Raw genomic sequence first — 11,355 nt, forward strand, 5'->3', positions numbered from 1 at the left:
GCGAAATTGATCCGGTTCAGAGGGGCTACCACGAAAACCGAAATTCGCAAATTGCGGGGATCTTACTCTTTTACTCCAATGAAGGCGTAATTAGAGTGACAGAGAAAAATGCCCGCAATTGACGATTTTCGGTATTGGCGGTAGCACTACAGGGCACGTTCGATCGTGGTCCGCCGTACTTCCGTTAAAGTTAAGGATGCAGCTATAAAGCGATATCTCTTTCTCGCTCTTACTTATCGGTGCGTCGCACAATGACCTTGGTGCGGTGCGACAGTCTGTTACTACTATAAGGGAGAGCCGAGAAAGAGATATTTTGAGCGCACTAAGGTCGCCGTCTTGCACGCCCGTCTGTAGCGGCTTTAAGATTCGCTTTGATTTTCAAGTTCAATAACATCACTATTTTTGTTCTCTGGCAACACGATCAGTGAGCTGTCACATTTCCGTTCGGATCGGGTGATTCTTGGTTTTTGCTCATCTTTCCTACAAATAAGCGTAAAATAACAAAAAATGGCCAAGAAGACTTACGATTTATTGTTCAAACTGCTCCTCATCGGCGACTCCGGCGTGGGAAAAACTTGCATTTTATTTAGATTTTCGGACAACCATTTCACGACCACTTTTATTTCCACTATCGGTATGAACCATTTTTGTATCTACTAAAAATATCCAAGTGTTGTATAAATTTTCATCGCTTCTTACGATCTAGTAGCAACTTAAACAAACACATTAAAAGTGAAGTGATTAAGAGACATTAAATCTGTGTTATTTTAAATCCATTTCTTGGTGTTCTTAAGAAAAATAGTAAATCGCTGCTGATTCATTCTGTATTCCGTTCCACAGGTATCGACTTCAAAATAAAGACAGTGGAGCTGCGGGGTAAGAAGATAAAGCTGCAGATCTGGGACACGGCGGGGCAGGAGCGCTTCCACACGATCACCACGTCGTACTACCGTGGTGCCATGGGCATTATGCTTGTATACGATATCACCAACGAGAAAACATTTGATGACATCGTCAAGTGGCTCAGAAACATAGACGAGGTAATATTTTTATTTACTTTTTTATTAAAGTTAGTGACCTTCAGGTAACTTGAACTTCAGGTAGATTGAACAATCAAGTTGCCCAATGCCCATATAAGGCTCATCAAAATTGTAGACACCAAACTGAGCTTAGAAACCTACAGTCATTATAGTGAAATTGAATTTCATACTGGGATGCCTGTAAATAATACAATTCAAATTTAGTTGTTTTATTTAATTTAGTGTTGAGATTTACGTACTCAGATATCAAGTGTCCTAGTTGTACATAGTTGAAAAACCCCACCCAGATCATTCTGGATGGCCTCCAAATTTGGAAAAAATAAATCAGATAGAATTATGTGAAAAAACCCTGGATCTCAAGGATTCTTTACCGGCTGGATTGGAGTATTAGAACTTAGTATGTCTTTGAAAATTGGTGAGATAGGGTAGCCAAGATGGTTGGCTATTGGGAAAATAAAATGATGCGAGATATTAAAGAATAGTTGTGTATTACCCAAGGAATTTACACCATGAATACTCTGTGTAACAAAAAGGCTTTATTGGTTGAGAGTGTTGAGACTGGTACATGTAAATATTTAATGTGTTTTTTTGTTTGTTCTTGCTTTCAAAACCTAACAAGCACCATTATGTGTTAAGATACAGATATACAGTTTTCCTTAAATCAACACATTTCTACATATCAGATAAGCACTCAAGTATCATATGATTCAAATTACCACAAATTGCTATTATTGTCACGATTAAACATGATGATGACTAAGCAGTCATTTGTCAATGGTTTTCCTAGACAGTTGCTTCTCTGGTAGTCGCCTACTATGTTATCTTTCCTGCTTGCTGCTTTGATAATGAATGGGCGCCTACTGCTGACCTATACACTATGAGATAAATATTATCTGTTGTTTAGTGCCAACTGCTTCTGTTTATCCTTATTAATTATTTTCTAGTAGTAGCTTATTAGCTTCTTTTCTAGTACTACTTTATAAAAAAAATATAAAAAAGGAACTTTTATTTAATAAAAAAAACTTTTTTTTATGTTCTCTACAGATAAATTTTTTTGTCTGACTATAAAAAGTGCGACTTTAGCAGTCTGTATATTTTTCTATGGGTTTTTGTGTCATTTGTTCTGCTGCACCAAATTACTCAGCTGATTTTCGTAAAGTATCAATTGATTATTTACAGATACATTTTTAACCTACTTTGAAAGTAGGTTGAGGTATTTCTCCCACTCTGCTTTGTCAATGAAACCATTGCCTTTTCCAATATTTCTCCATCAACTGCTATTCTCATCATGTCATCATAAAACATGCTGTTGTTCTCTTTTACCCGAGCACCCCACCATATCTGAAATTTCCAAAGTTGCGTCCAGATCTAGCCAATATACGCAGTGATTGTGCACATGCATGTTTGATATGGATTTCGCGCTTTATACGAGCCTTGCATCTAAAGTAAAAGAGAGCCAGAGAAGAGATGCATACCTAGAGAGGTATGGGCACTGTGAATGTCATCTAGCTTTGTGTGATTGGGCACAGCAGAAAACCGCAGCCAAATAACACTAGACTCTGTAGTTACAGGCGTCCATAGCCTACGTTGACTGCTTACCATCAGGCGGGCCGGATGCTTGTTTGCCACTGACGTAGTATTAAAAAAAACATACGCGTGCACTCGCGGCACATCTGCTTCTATATGGACTGATGCACCTCAACCGAGTTTATCCATGATTGTGCACTCTACATCTAACATGTGTGTATGTGATTCCAGCATGCAAACGAGGATGTGGAGAAGATGATACTCGGTAACAAATGCGACATGGAGGAGAAGCGTGTTGTCAGCAAGGAGCGTGGAGAGGCGGTAAGTACCCTTTTGTAAAATAACCACTCACATGCTTGATATTTTACAGTGACCTCTATTATTATAATAAAATAAGGGTGACAGCTGGTAGCTACAGTTACCAAAAGCAAGTGAGTGGCTAACAGTTTTATTAACACATTCGACACCGCGTACCCGACTCTCGGGCACTCGTAAACTTTACTCAGAGATGCCGGCATACCCGCTAGTCGCGCAAGAGCTATAAACCTACACGCGACGCCGAAGTGCCCGACAGACGGGCAAGCATTGCATCTTCACTACCTCAGGGCTGCCACTGCCACTAACAGAAAAAATTGTAAGTCTTCTGATTATTATGTGGTCGAAAAGTTGGTACAGTTGATTATTATATTTTATTACTTCACTTTGTATTTTTATTTACTTTACCTAATGCGATTACAAAATAAAAATTCTTATTAGTTGGTTACGTGAAATTGCATACACGGGTATGTATCAATAGGAGTTAGAATTAGGAGAAGTACAAAACGGGGAGCCTAAACAGATGAGACAGAAGATTTAATTTTATCCACGTACTTATACGAAAGTTACTTGGCACAGCCCTGAGCGTCCGCCGCCTGCCCGACTAGCGGGTTCGCGGCGTGCGGCATTGAGTTGCACGTCGTTGCCCGACTAGCGAGTACTGCCGGTTTCTGGGGTATTGTTTGAAATTTTGCCTGGTTGCGAAAATGTTAAATATATTTACCTATAGCGAGAGACGGCCCGAATAAGGAGTTTACCGAATATTCGGTAACAAGTTCTTTCAGGTCCGCGGTCTGCACTCATAACGTGTTTTGACCCTTCTCCCGAGCGACTGGGATTGTTTATGAAAAGTAACCGAAACGTCTCATACCTGTGGGCGCAGCACGGTTCCATTTTTATCGTCTATCACTATGCGCGTCCCTTTCGCACTTACATACTTGTTAGAACGTGACAGGCATGGTGACAAGGGATAAAAACGCGACCGTGCTACGCCGCCTGATCGCGAAGTGCATCCGCGCTAACTAGCGGACGCCCGTAAAAAAAATACTTATTCGGTAAATATTCGGCAGTTCTCAATAATTACCGAATATTCGGTCCATCTCTAATGTAGGCAAAGGAAACTTTTGATACTTAAGTATTTGTTTGTTGTGGAAGCCAAGGATGCTAAAAATAGCTTTTTAAATCTACTCCAAATATACTAGCTAGTGCTGATAATGTGATAACAAGTCCTTTATACACATTTTTCCTGCCAACAAGTATAAAATCTGCGTGTTGACTGATCTATAATACATCGCGCAGTAGGACGCAGTTTAGAGAAAAGATTATCCCCAAAAATTTACATTTCAATGTACTTATGACTTGAATATGTCAAAAATATCTCGTATCGAATTTTAGGGATTTTGAGCTTTTATATCAGTACAGGCTTACACTATTTATAACAATGAAAAAACAGGAGTCACTAGGAAAGAAAATATATTTTATTAGGTGTTATAAAACTGTCGGCTTCTAGCCAAAAGCTAGAGTAAATAAAATTGTGAAGATCTTATGACTTTATCTAATTTAATCAAATGTGATACGTTCGGAACACATCAATCTGCCGGCATCCCAACAATGTTGTAGCATGAACCACACTAATAGGCAAAGCAAAGCTAGAATAATTAGCGTTCCGCACAACGCGTTTCGGAAGCGACCTATATTATATTAACGCAGTTAATTATACTAAATCGTATCTCATCTTGATGTAGCATTGAAAAGTTAACTCTCTTCCATGCGGAATAGGGGCCGTTTTAGGTATTAGACATGGTTGATCCTGACAGAGAATGACGCATGAAATATTTGGTTAAATCAAAACGTTTTGTTTCCGTTTGGATCATACTCGTAGGACGTAATCTAATCTGCTCAGTCATCATTAGATGTTATATTAATAGCCTAATGTTGTTAATAAAATCAAGGTCAAACAAGCAGGATTAGGGTCTTCCAAACATTCATACATACATATCGCTTGAATTCATTTTCATCACACAGGCTATAGATCACAGTTCGTAGTAGGTATATGTGTCTATGATATGATATACATGGTTAAACACGTTTGACTCTATTTATATGCTAAAACCTACAACCTTTCTTTAGCGTCTTACCTCATTCCGCCCACAGAGGGCGTAGAGGACATGCCTATTCTTATTACTCAGTATCCGTAATAAACAATAATGCCTCACGTATGCGGGCGCTAGAGAAGGCCAAATTAATTGTCCCACTTATCAGCATCATAGCAATGCCGCACTTTGATTGATGCCCTAATAATGGATTTACCTCTCTGATTACTTACAACACTCCTATTAGATAGGCCCCTAAAGTTAAGAGCATCAATAAGTTTAAAAGTAGTCGATTCATACTATTCATAGACTAAAAGTAGCAAAAGTCTCAAGATCGTTTTTACTTAGCAGTACGAGATCTAATAGATTAGTGTCAGGCCCATTTATAATATCAATGCGATTGAACAAGTTGATCGACGATTTGCACAATTTTAGCTCAAGTATTACCTGCTTCATTGTCAGTCGCTATGCATGACGGATCAGTCATAATCTGCCTAATTACGCTTTCTCATACAGTTGCTGGATTGTATCGAATATCGATAGTGCAGCGGCATTTTTTGTATTGATCGTGCATGTTCAAAAACGTATGCGTGATAAAGTGATCATGTGGACATGAAAACTTATATTTAGTATAGGTTATTTGGAGGGGACTTAACAATTAAGTACCTATACCTACACAACTTGGGCGTGGTTAGTTAGATAACAAATTTTTTTTAGAATTGATTATTTATTTTGGTCTTGGCATAGGATAAGCTATCAGCGGTGTAATAAACCCAACCGTTAGGATTTTCCTGATTGAACTACCTATCAGTCCGGTAAAAGGTTCAAAGTTAACTAATGTGCCTTTCAAATACGCTCAATCATTGATGACTTTCAGCTAGCCAATAGATAGCACAGCAGCTACCTTTCGGGTGCTATGGCAGCTTGTATATCGAACCAGTGTGGAGACACTCCTCACTTCGGTCGAACTCGGCTCCGTTCGGCTCAACATTGCTCCGAGCAATTATTAGGGTTGACACCACTTGACTTCCTTTTGCGTACATGACCACAGATACGATAATCACTTGAATTTTGACAACCCTAAATAGCCGAAAGGGATAGTGCCATATATTAGAAAGGGATAGCATGATTCTACCCTGAACTGCTGTCAAACTTCGGGTTTGTTTTGTAGGAAGTGTCCTTTCTGTACGGTAGTACTATTATTTATTCTGTGATCGAACGATGAATGTAATTTGCTCATCAGCCTATTTACCTAATCCTGCAGATAGCGCGCGAGCACAGCATCCGCTTCATGGAGACTTCGGCAAAAGCTAACATCAACATTGAGCGCGCCTTCTCCGAGCTGGCGGAGGCTATCCTCGACAAAACTGCCGGCCGCGGCACTGACAGGTGAGTTTTTTGAAATAGCTCCATGAGTTGACGGATAAAATAGAAGGCGAACATTGAAGGAAACCTTTCTTGTTATCGTATAAACCAAAAATTCCGCTTCTGATTAATATTTATTTAAAACGTTATTTTTATTTAAATCTTGATTTGTTTCATTTAAACAGCGACGCCGCCCGCATCGCAGTGGAGCGCCGGCCGTCGCGCGCGCCGCAGCAGCGCGCCTGCTGCACGTAGGCCTCCCCGCACGAGGCCGCCGCCGGCCCCGCACCCCGGCACCCCGGGAGGCCGCGAGGCCGAGGGTGGTGAAGTGGCCGCGGACCGCGCACCCGGATAGTTATGAACGACATTTTGGTGGCCCCAAAACTACATCGCCGTTACTACACTGAGTTCGTTTGAGGGACAGTACAAGTCTTAGGTTGTAAATGTATAGTTGTGACATTCGTTTTCTGTAATAAACAATTAGGAACTCTTTCATGGTTGAAAATCGAGCTTGAGCACGAAATGTCTACAAATATTTTTACCGGACACTTGTACCGTTCCTGAAATGAGACCTAAAACAAGCAATTTATTTTTAAAGGATAAACAGTTTTGTACACACTATAGGCCACTTTAAATTAGTAAGAAGTGCAGAGGGCGGTCAGACAGTAGCTTTCGATAATATTTATATGTAACTGTATAGGTAATGCTTTGTTATGTTAAAGTAGAGATGGCCAACCTAGTTCAAATTTAATCAATTTATTATATCCATATAATTTTGGTGGCCGGTAATGTTCACATATATTTTTAAAGCAAGATTTAAAAGGTTGGCCATCCCTACGTTAGAGCTTGCGTACAGCGAGTGGACGTCTAGTCGCACTTCGGTGCCGGGCTTACTTGGAAGCGGTCGCTTGGTTTGGTGTTAGGTTTGTCATGTTTTTAAAGTTATATATGCAAATGGTCTGAAATATGAATTTTACTTAGAGCGACACATTTAAATGACTACTACCAAAAAAAAATCTTATCTAAAAGTCACGTTTGGATAATGTTCATGCCTTAGGGTGGTATTCCACCTGTCCAATATTTGATCAAATGTGCATCGCGTCTCACTCTCTCATTAAGCAAATTGTGAGACGCAAATACAAATTTGATCATATATTGGACAGATGGAATACCACCCTTCGGTGTGCATATATATCGTCAATTAACACATTCAATACCACTAAGTGCTACGGGTTACGCTCGTAGCGCGTAGCCACGGTTTCGTCGTATGTAGCGCGTAGTCGCTACGAACAGTGTACCCGACAGTCGGGTTCTTGGTGTTGAATGTGTTAAGTGTGTTGGTGAAAAAATCAAAAGCGTTTTTTTTTGTCAAAATAGTGTCGTACTAGCTTGCGTTTTGTGCTTAATTTTTTTGGGTTTGAGTTAGGTTGTCAAAAAAATGCACATTTATTTTAGTACTCATAGCCCAAACACGCCGCTTTGTAAAGTAAATGTCATAATATTGTACGGTGTTAAACGGTTAAGGTATTCTACAACAAGACGATCTGTCTGTACATAATCGCTGGAAAATGCACTTTGTGTCAATCGTTTAAGGTTCATATCGGAGGCGAAACGATTGTATAAGAATAACACGCATAGTTTTAGATTTTTCTATGCTATCAATTATTAGTCTTAAATTCTACTTATTGTTGTGTATACTATGTGTATGTCAAGCGAGAGAATGTGAATATTGCTAGCGTTTTCGGCTTTCGTGCAGATAAAAAAGGGTTCTACATACTGCTTCTTAAAGCCTTTTTTACCTGGACAGACTCATAATGTTAAGATTTATTTGGTTATTACAGTAACGAAAATGTGTATATTGTGCAATAAATAATCGCTATAATCAATAGCTTGAAAGATACTGTATCTCCAGAAAATCAATATCATGTATTTTGATTGAAAAGTTGAACAAGGGATGCACTATTATAAGATTTATAAGGGTACGTTTACATTGAGCTATTAGTTTGAATAAAACGTAAAGCGGGAGTACTGTCAGCTACTAAAGTAGCTACATGATATAACTTCAGTTGACTGTACTTATAAACTTGCCAATGTAAACGCGCCTAATACTTTTATAAATTGTCTGAAAACTACTCATGAAACGCAGATCAAGTCCGCTTTGGTAAACAAATACATTTAAAACGGTTTTTAAGGCATTTATGTATCTATAATGCGTAGAATTATTTAAACTGCTTTGTAAGAAAATAAAAAGAACATCTAGAAAATCGACTTGGATTTTAGTTTTTACTAGCTGGGCAAATCCGAGCCAAGAATCTCGAAAATTAATATCAATCACGTTGACTTTTTTGATTGGCTAATAATCTAATTTCTGTTTGTTTTGGTTATTCAGACATGTGTATAATGTAAAAAAAGAATCGTTTTAACCAAGTTTTGGATCGGATAAGCTTATGTGGGTTATTGTAACGCAAATGTAAAATGCTACATCAAAGACTTAACTGGTACAAACAGCAAAATACTTCAACGACTTATTTCATTGATATGATGTTGAAATTGTCACATACGTTTGGTAATGTAAGGACGGGCAACGATTAAATTTTCAGTACCATTTCTTACTTTGTCACAGTGACTAGTATGAGGTCCCTATCGACTTTCATATTGTTTGTCACTGTGACAAGGTAAGACACTGTCTATTTCTGACCAATTTTTTTACCGCTACAACTATTTTACATAACATGCAATAGTATACTATATTAGAATGTATTAAGGTTAATTTTATACTGTATCCTGTGTCAGCCATGGCCGACTGTGGCGGTCAATATCAATATTGTCAATAAAATGATGAGATTTCATGCACGTTTTACTTAATTTATGTTAGTAACGGACCAAGACTGGTCTTGCTTGTTACTTAATGCATTTTGCGAAGTCATTCATGAAACATGTGAAAGTGGAAGACACTAGACTGAAATCAATACACGTTTTATATTTTTACAAACAGTAGATACCTACGTTAAAATAGACGTGGATTGTAACTTAAAGTACCAACGTGGCGACGATCATTTTAATAGTGACTCCCATATTCTTATCGATTTTACATACGAAGATACCTTTACTGACAATTTTCAAGCTGATTTTAGCAATGAGATTAGGAGATGCCGACATGGAACGTTTCATGGACATAAATATTGGGTACTCCGTGTATATTATCGGTAGGTACCTATTTATTAATGTCTAGTGTCTGGCCACTCATAGAGTAACCGTAACATATCTCAGAAGCAATACACTGCGCGTGAGTTAGCTTTAGATCAGGGACAACTGACGTCGGCACTGCTATTTAAAATTATGGCTTATTACAACGTCTTTACGTCATCATTTGAATGTCAAGGTTATGACACTTATGACTGACAATATGCTTTATAGCATTGATTTATTATGAATGTTATTACCCGGCTGTATATATTTATCTCAAGATTGTATAAGGTTTACGTATACATAGCAACGCTTTTTCTGACTACTTTTCTATAATATATCTGCACGAAAAAGCTTTTAGATCGGTCAGTAAAGTAATTTTGTAAGTACGGTCTGTCTGACGAGTTGTTTATGGAATTATTATTCATAAATTAATTTCAATATTGTCGTTGATGTAAATTATTATTCAATAGCGTATTATTCAATTTGTCTTACCATACCCCAACCTCGAAATATTCTGTCAACAGCAAAAGTAACAAATTAAGTGTAGAAAATTCTGCACGTAGACTATGATTTTCGCTTATCAATCTTATCATATTAATAATGTTATTTTGAGTTACTTTTGCTGTTATACCGTTAAAAATGCGTGCTATGCATTAGGGTGAAGTGTCAAATAATTGATTTTATTTTCTATCGTGCGAACTTTATGTAACAATTCAGAACTTTCAGCTATTGCAAAATATACGTAAACTTAAAATGCGCTCGATAAAAAATCGAATGGAAAATTTGACATATCGGCGTCGGCCCATCGCACCTTAATTCCTATTTTATCGTACGGTGTATGTGTCGTCGGTTTTTACCTGCTTTTATAAATAAACATCAGCATTGTATATTATGTTCATATTAAACTACCTATCGTAATTCGTTGTATTATTTCTATCGATCTTCATCCCTGGGAACCTAGCCAAGATGACAAACACAAACAAACAAACAAACAAAATTTACTTTATTCATGTAGGCCTAGCAACAAGCTCTTATGAATCGTAATTAATCTTAATCTAATTATCAGAGCAATTTATTGATGTTAATATTATTCCATAATAAAATTGGATTATTATACATATCAAATTTAACACTAAAAATTTCACAAAAGGATCGTCAAACATTAAAAAGATTGTATAAAAAAATACTAGTCTAGAATTTCTAGAATAAAATCTAAATGTCAAAAAAAAAACACAAGTAACAAAAGAAGTAGATAGTATTACATCGGAATATCCATTTCCTCATCAATAATCAAATATACCTAATAAATAAATAATCATTTCGAATAACAATTAATCCCACGTTGTAATATCATTCATGTAGTCTTGTGTGGTATAATAAGCTTTAGAAATAAGTTTACGCTTTACATAATTCTTAAATTTATTAATAGATAATTCAGTAATATGGTTTGGAAGTTTATTATAAAATCTTACACAATTACCCATGAATGATTTTTTAATTTTATGGAGCCGAGTGAAGGGCACTGCGAGCTTATGTTTATTTCTAGTATTAATATTATGAATTTCACAATTTTTCCTAAAATTTACAATATTTTTATGTACATACAGAATATTGTCATAAATGTATTGACAGTGCACTGTCATTATGTCAATTTCCTTAAATTTATCTCTAAGTGAGTCTCTATGGTTCATTTTGTATATTGCTCGAATAGCCCTCTTCTGCAGAACAAAAATGGTATTTATCTCTGAAGCACCGCCCCACAGTAAAATACCATATGCCATAATGCTATGGAAGTAACTAAAATATACTAATCGAGCTGTTTTCAC

At 37.2% G+C, this 11,355-nt stretch overlaps 1 protein-coding gene across 1 annotated transcript; it reads left to right on the forward strand.

The window, feature by feature from the left end:
- Positions 1-426: 426 nt before the first annotated feature.
- Positions 427-10,447, forward strand: LOC134795355 (ras-related protein Rab-10). Its single transcript, XM_063767183.1, has 5 exons — positions 427-634; positions 841-1,040; positions 2,799-2,888; positions 6,240-6,364; positions 6,526-10,447. Exons 1-5 carry the CDS (start codon positions 508-510, stop codon positions 6,593-6,595), a joined length of 612 nt encoding a protein of 203 aa, XP_063623253.1. The 5' UTR covers positions 427-507; the 3' UTR covers positions 6,596-10,447.
- Positions 10,448-11,355: the final 908 nt, after the last annotated feature.

The sequence above is a fragment of the Cydia splendana genome, chromosome 12 (genome assembly GCF_910591565.1).
Source record: "Cydia splendana chromosome 12, ilCydSple1.2, whole genome shotgun sequence".
Classification (NCBI taxonomy): Eukaryota; Metazoa; Arthropoda; class Insecta; order Lepidoptera; family Tortricidae; genus Cydia; species Cydia splendana.

What these genes read in the sequence shown, in the direction of transcription:
- LOC134795355 (XM_063767183.1), top strand. Translation starts at nt 508, where the DNA reads ATGGCCAAGAAGACTTACGATTTATTGTTCAAACTGCTCCTCATCGGC. An exon ending in CACTTTTATTTCCACTATCG is followed by an intron (nt 635 to 840) that starts GTATGAACCATT and finishes TCCGTTCCACAG; the next exon opens with GTATCGACTTCAAAATAAAG. An exon ending in GCAAGGAGCGTGGAGAGGCG is followed by an intron (nt 2,889 to 6,239) that starts GTAAGTACCCTT and finishes CTAATCCTGCAG; the next exon opens with ATAGCGCGCGAGCACAGCAT.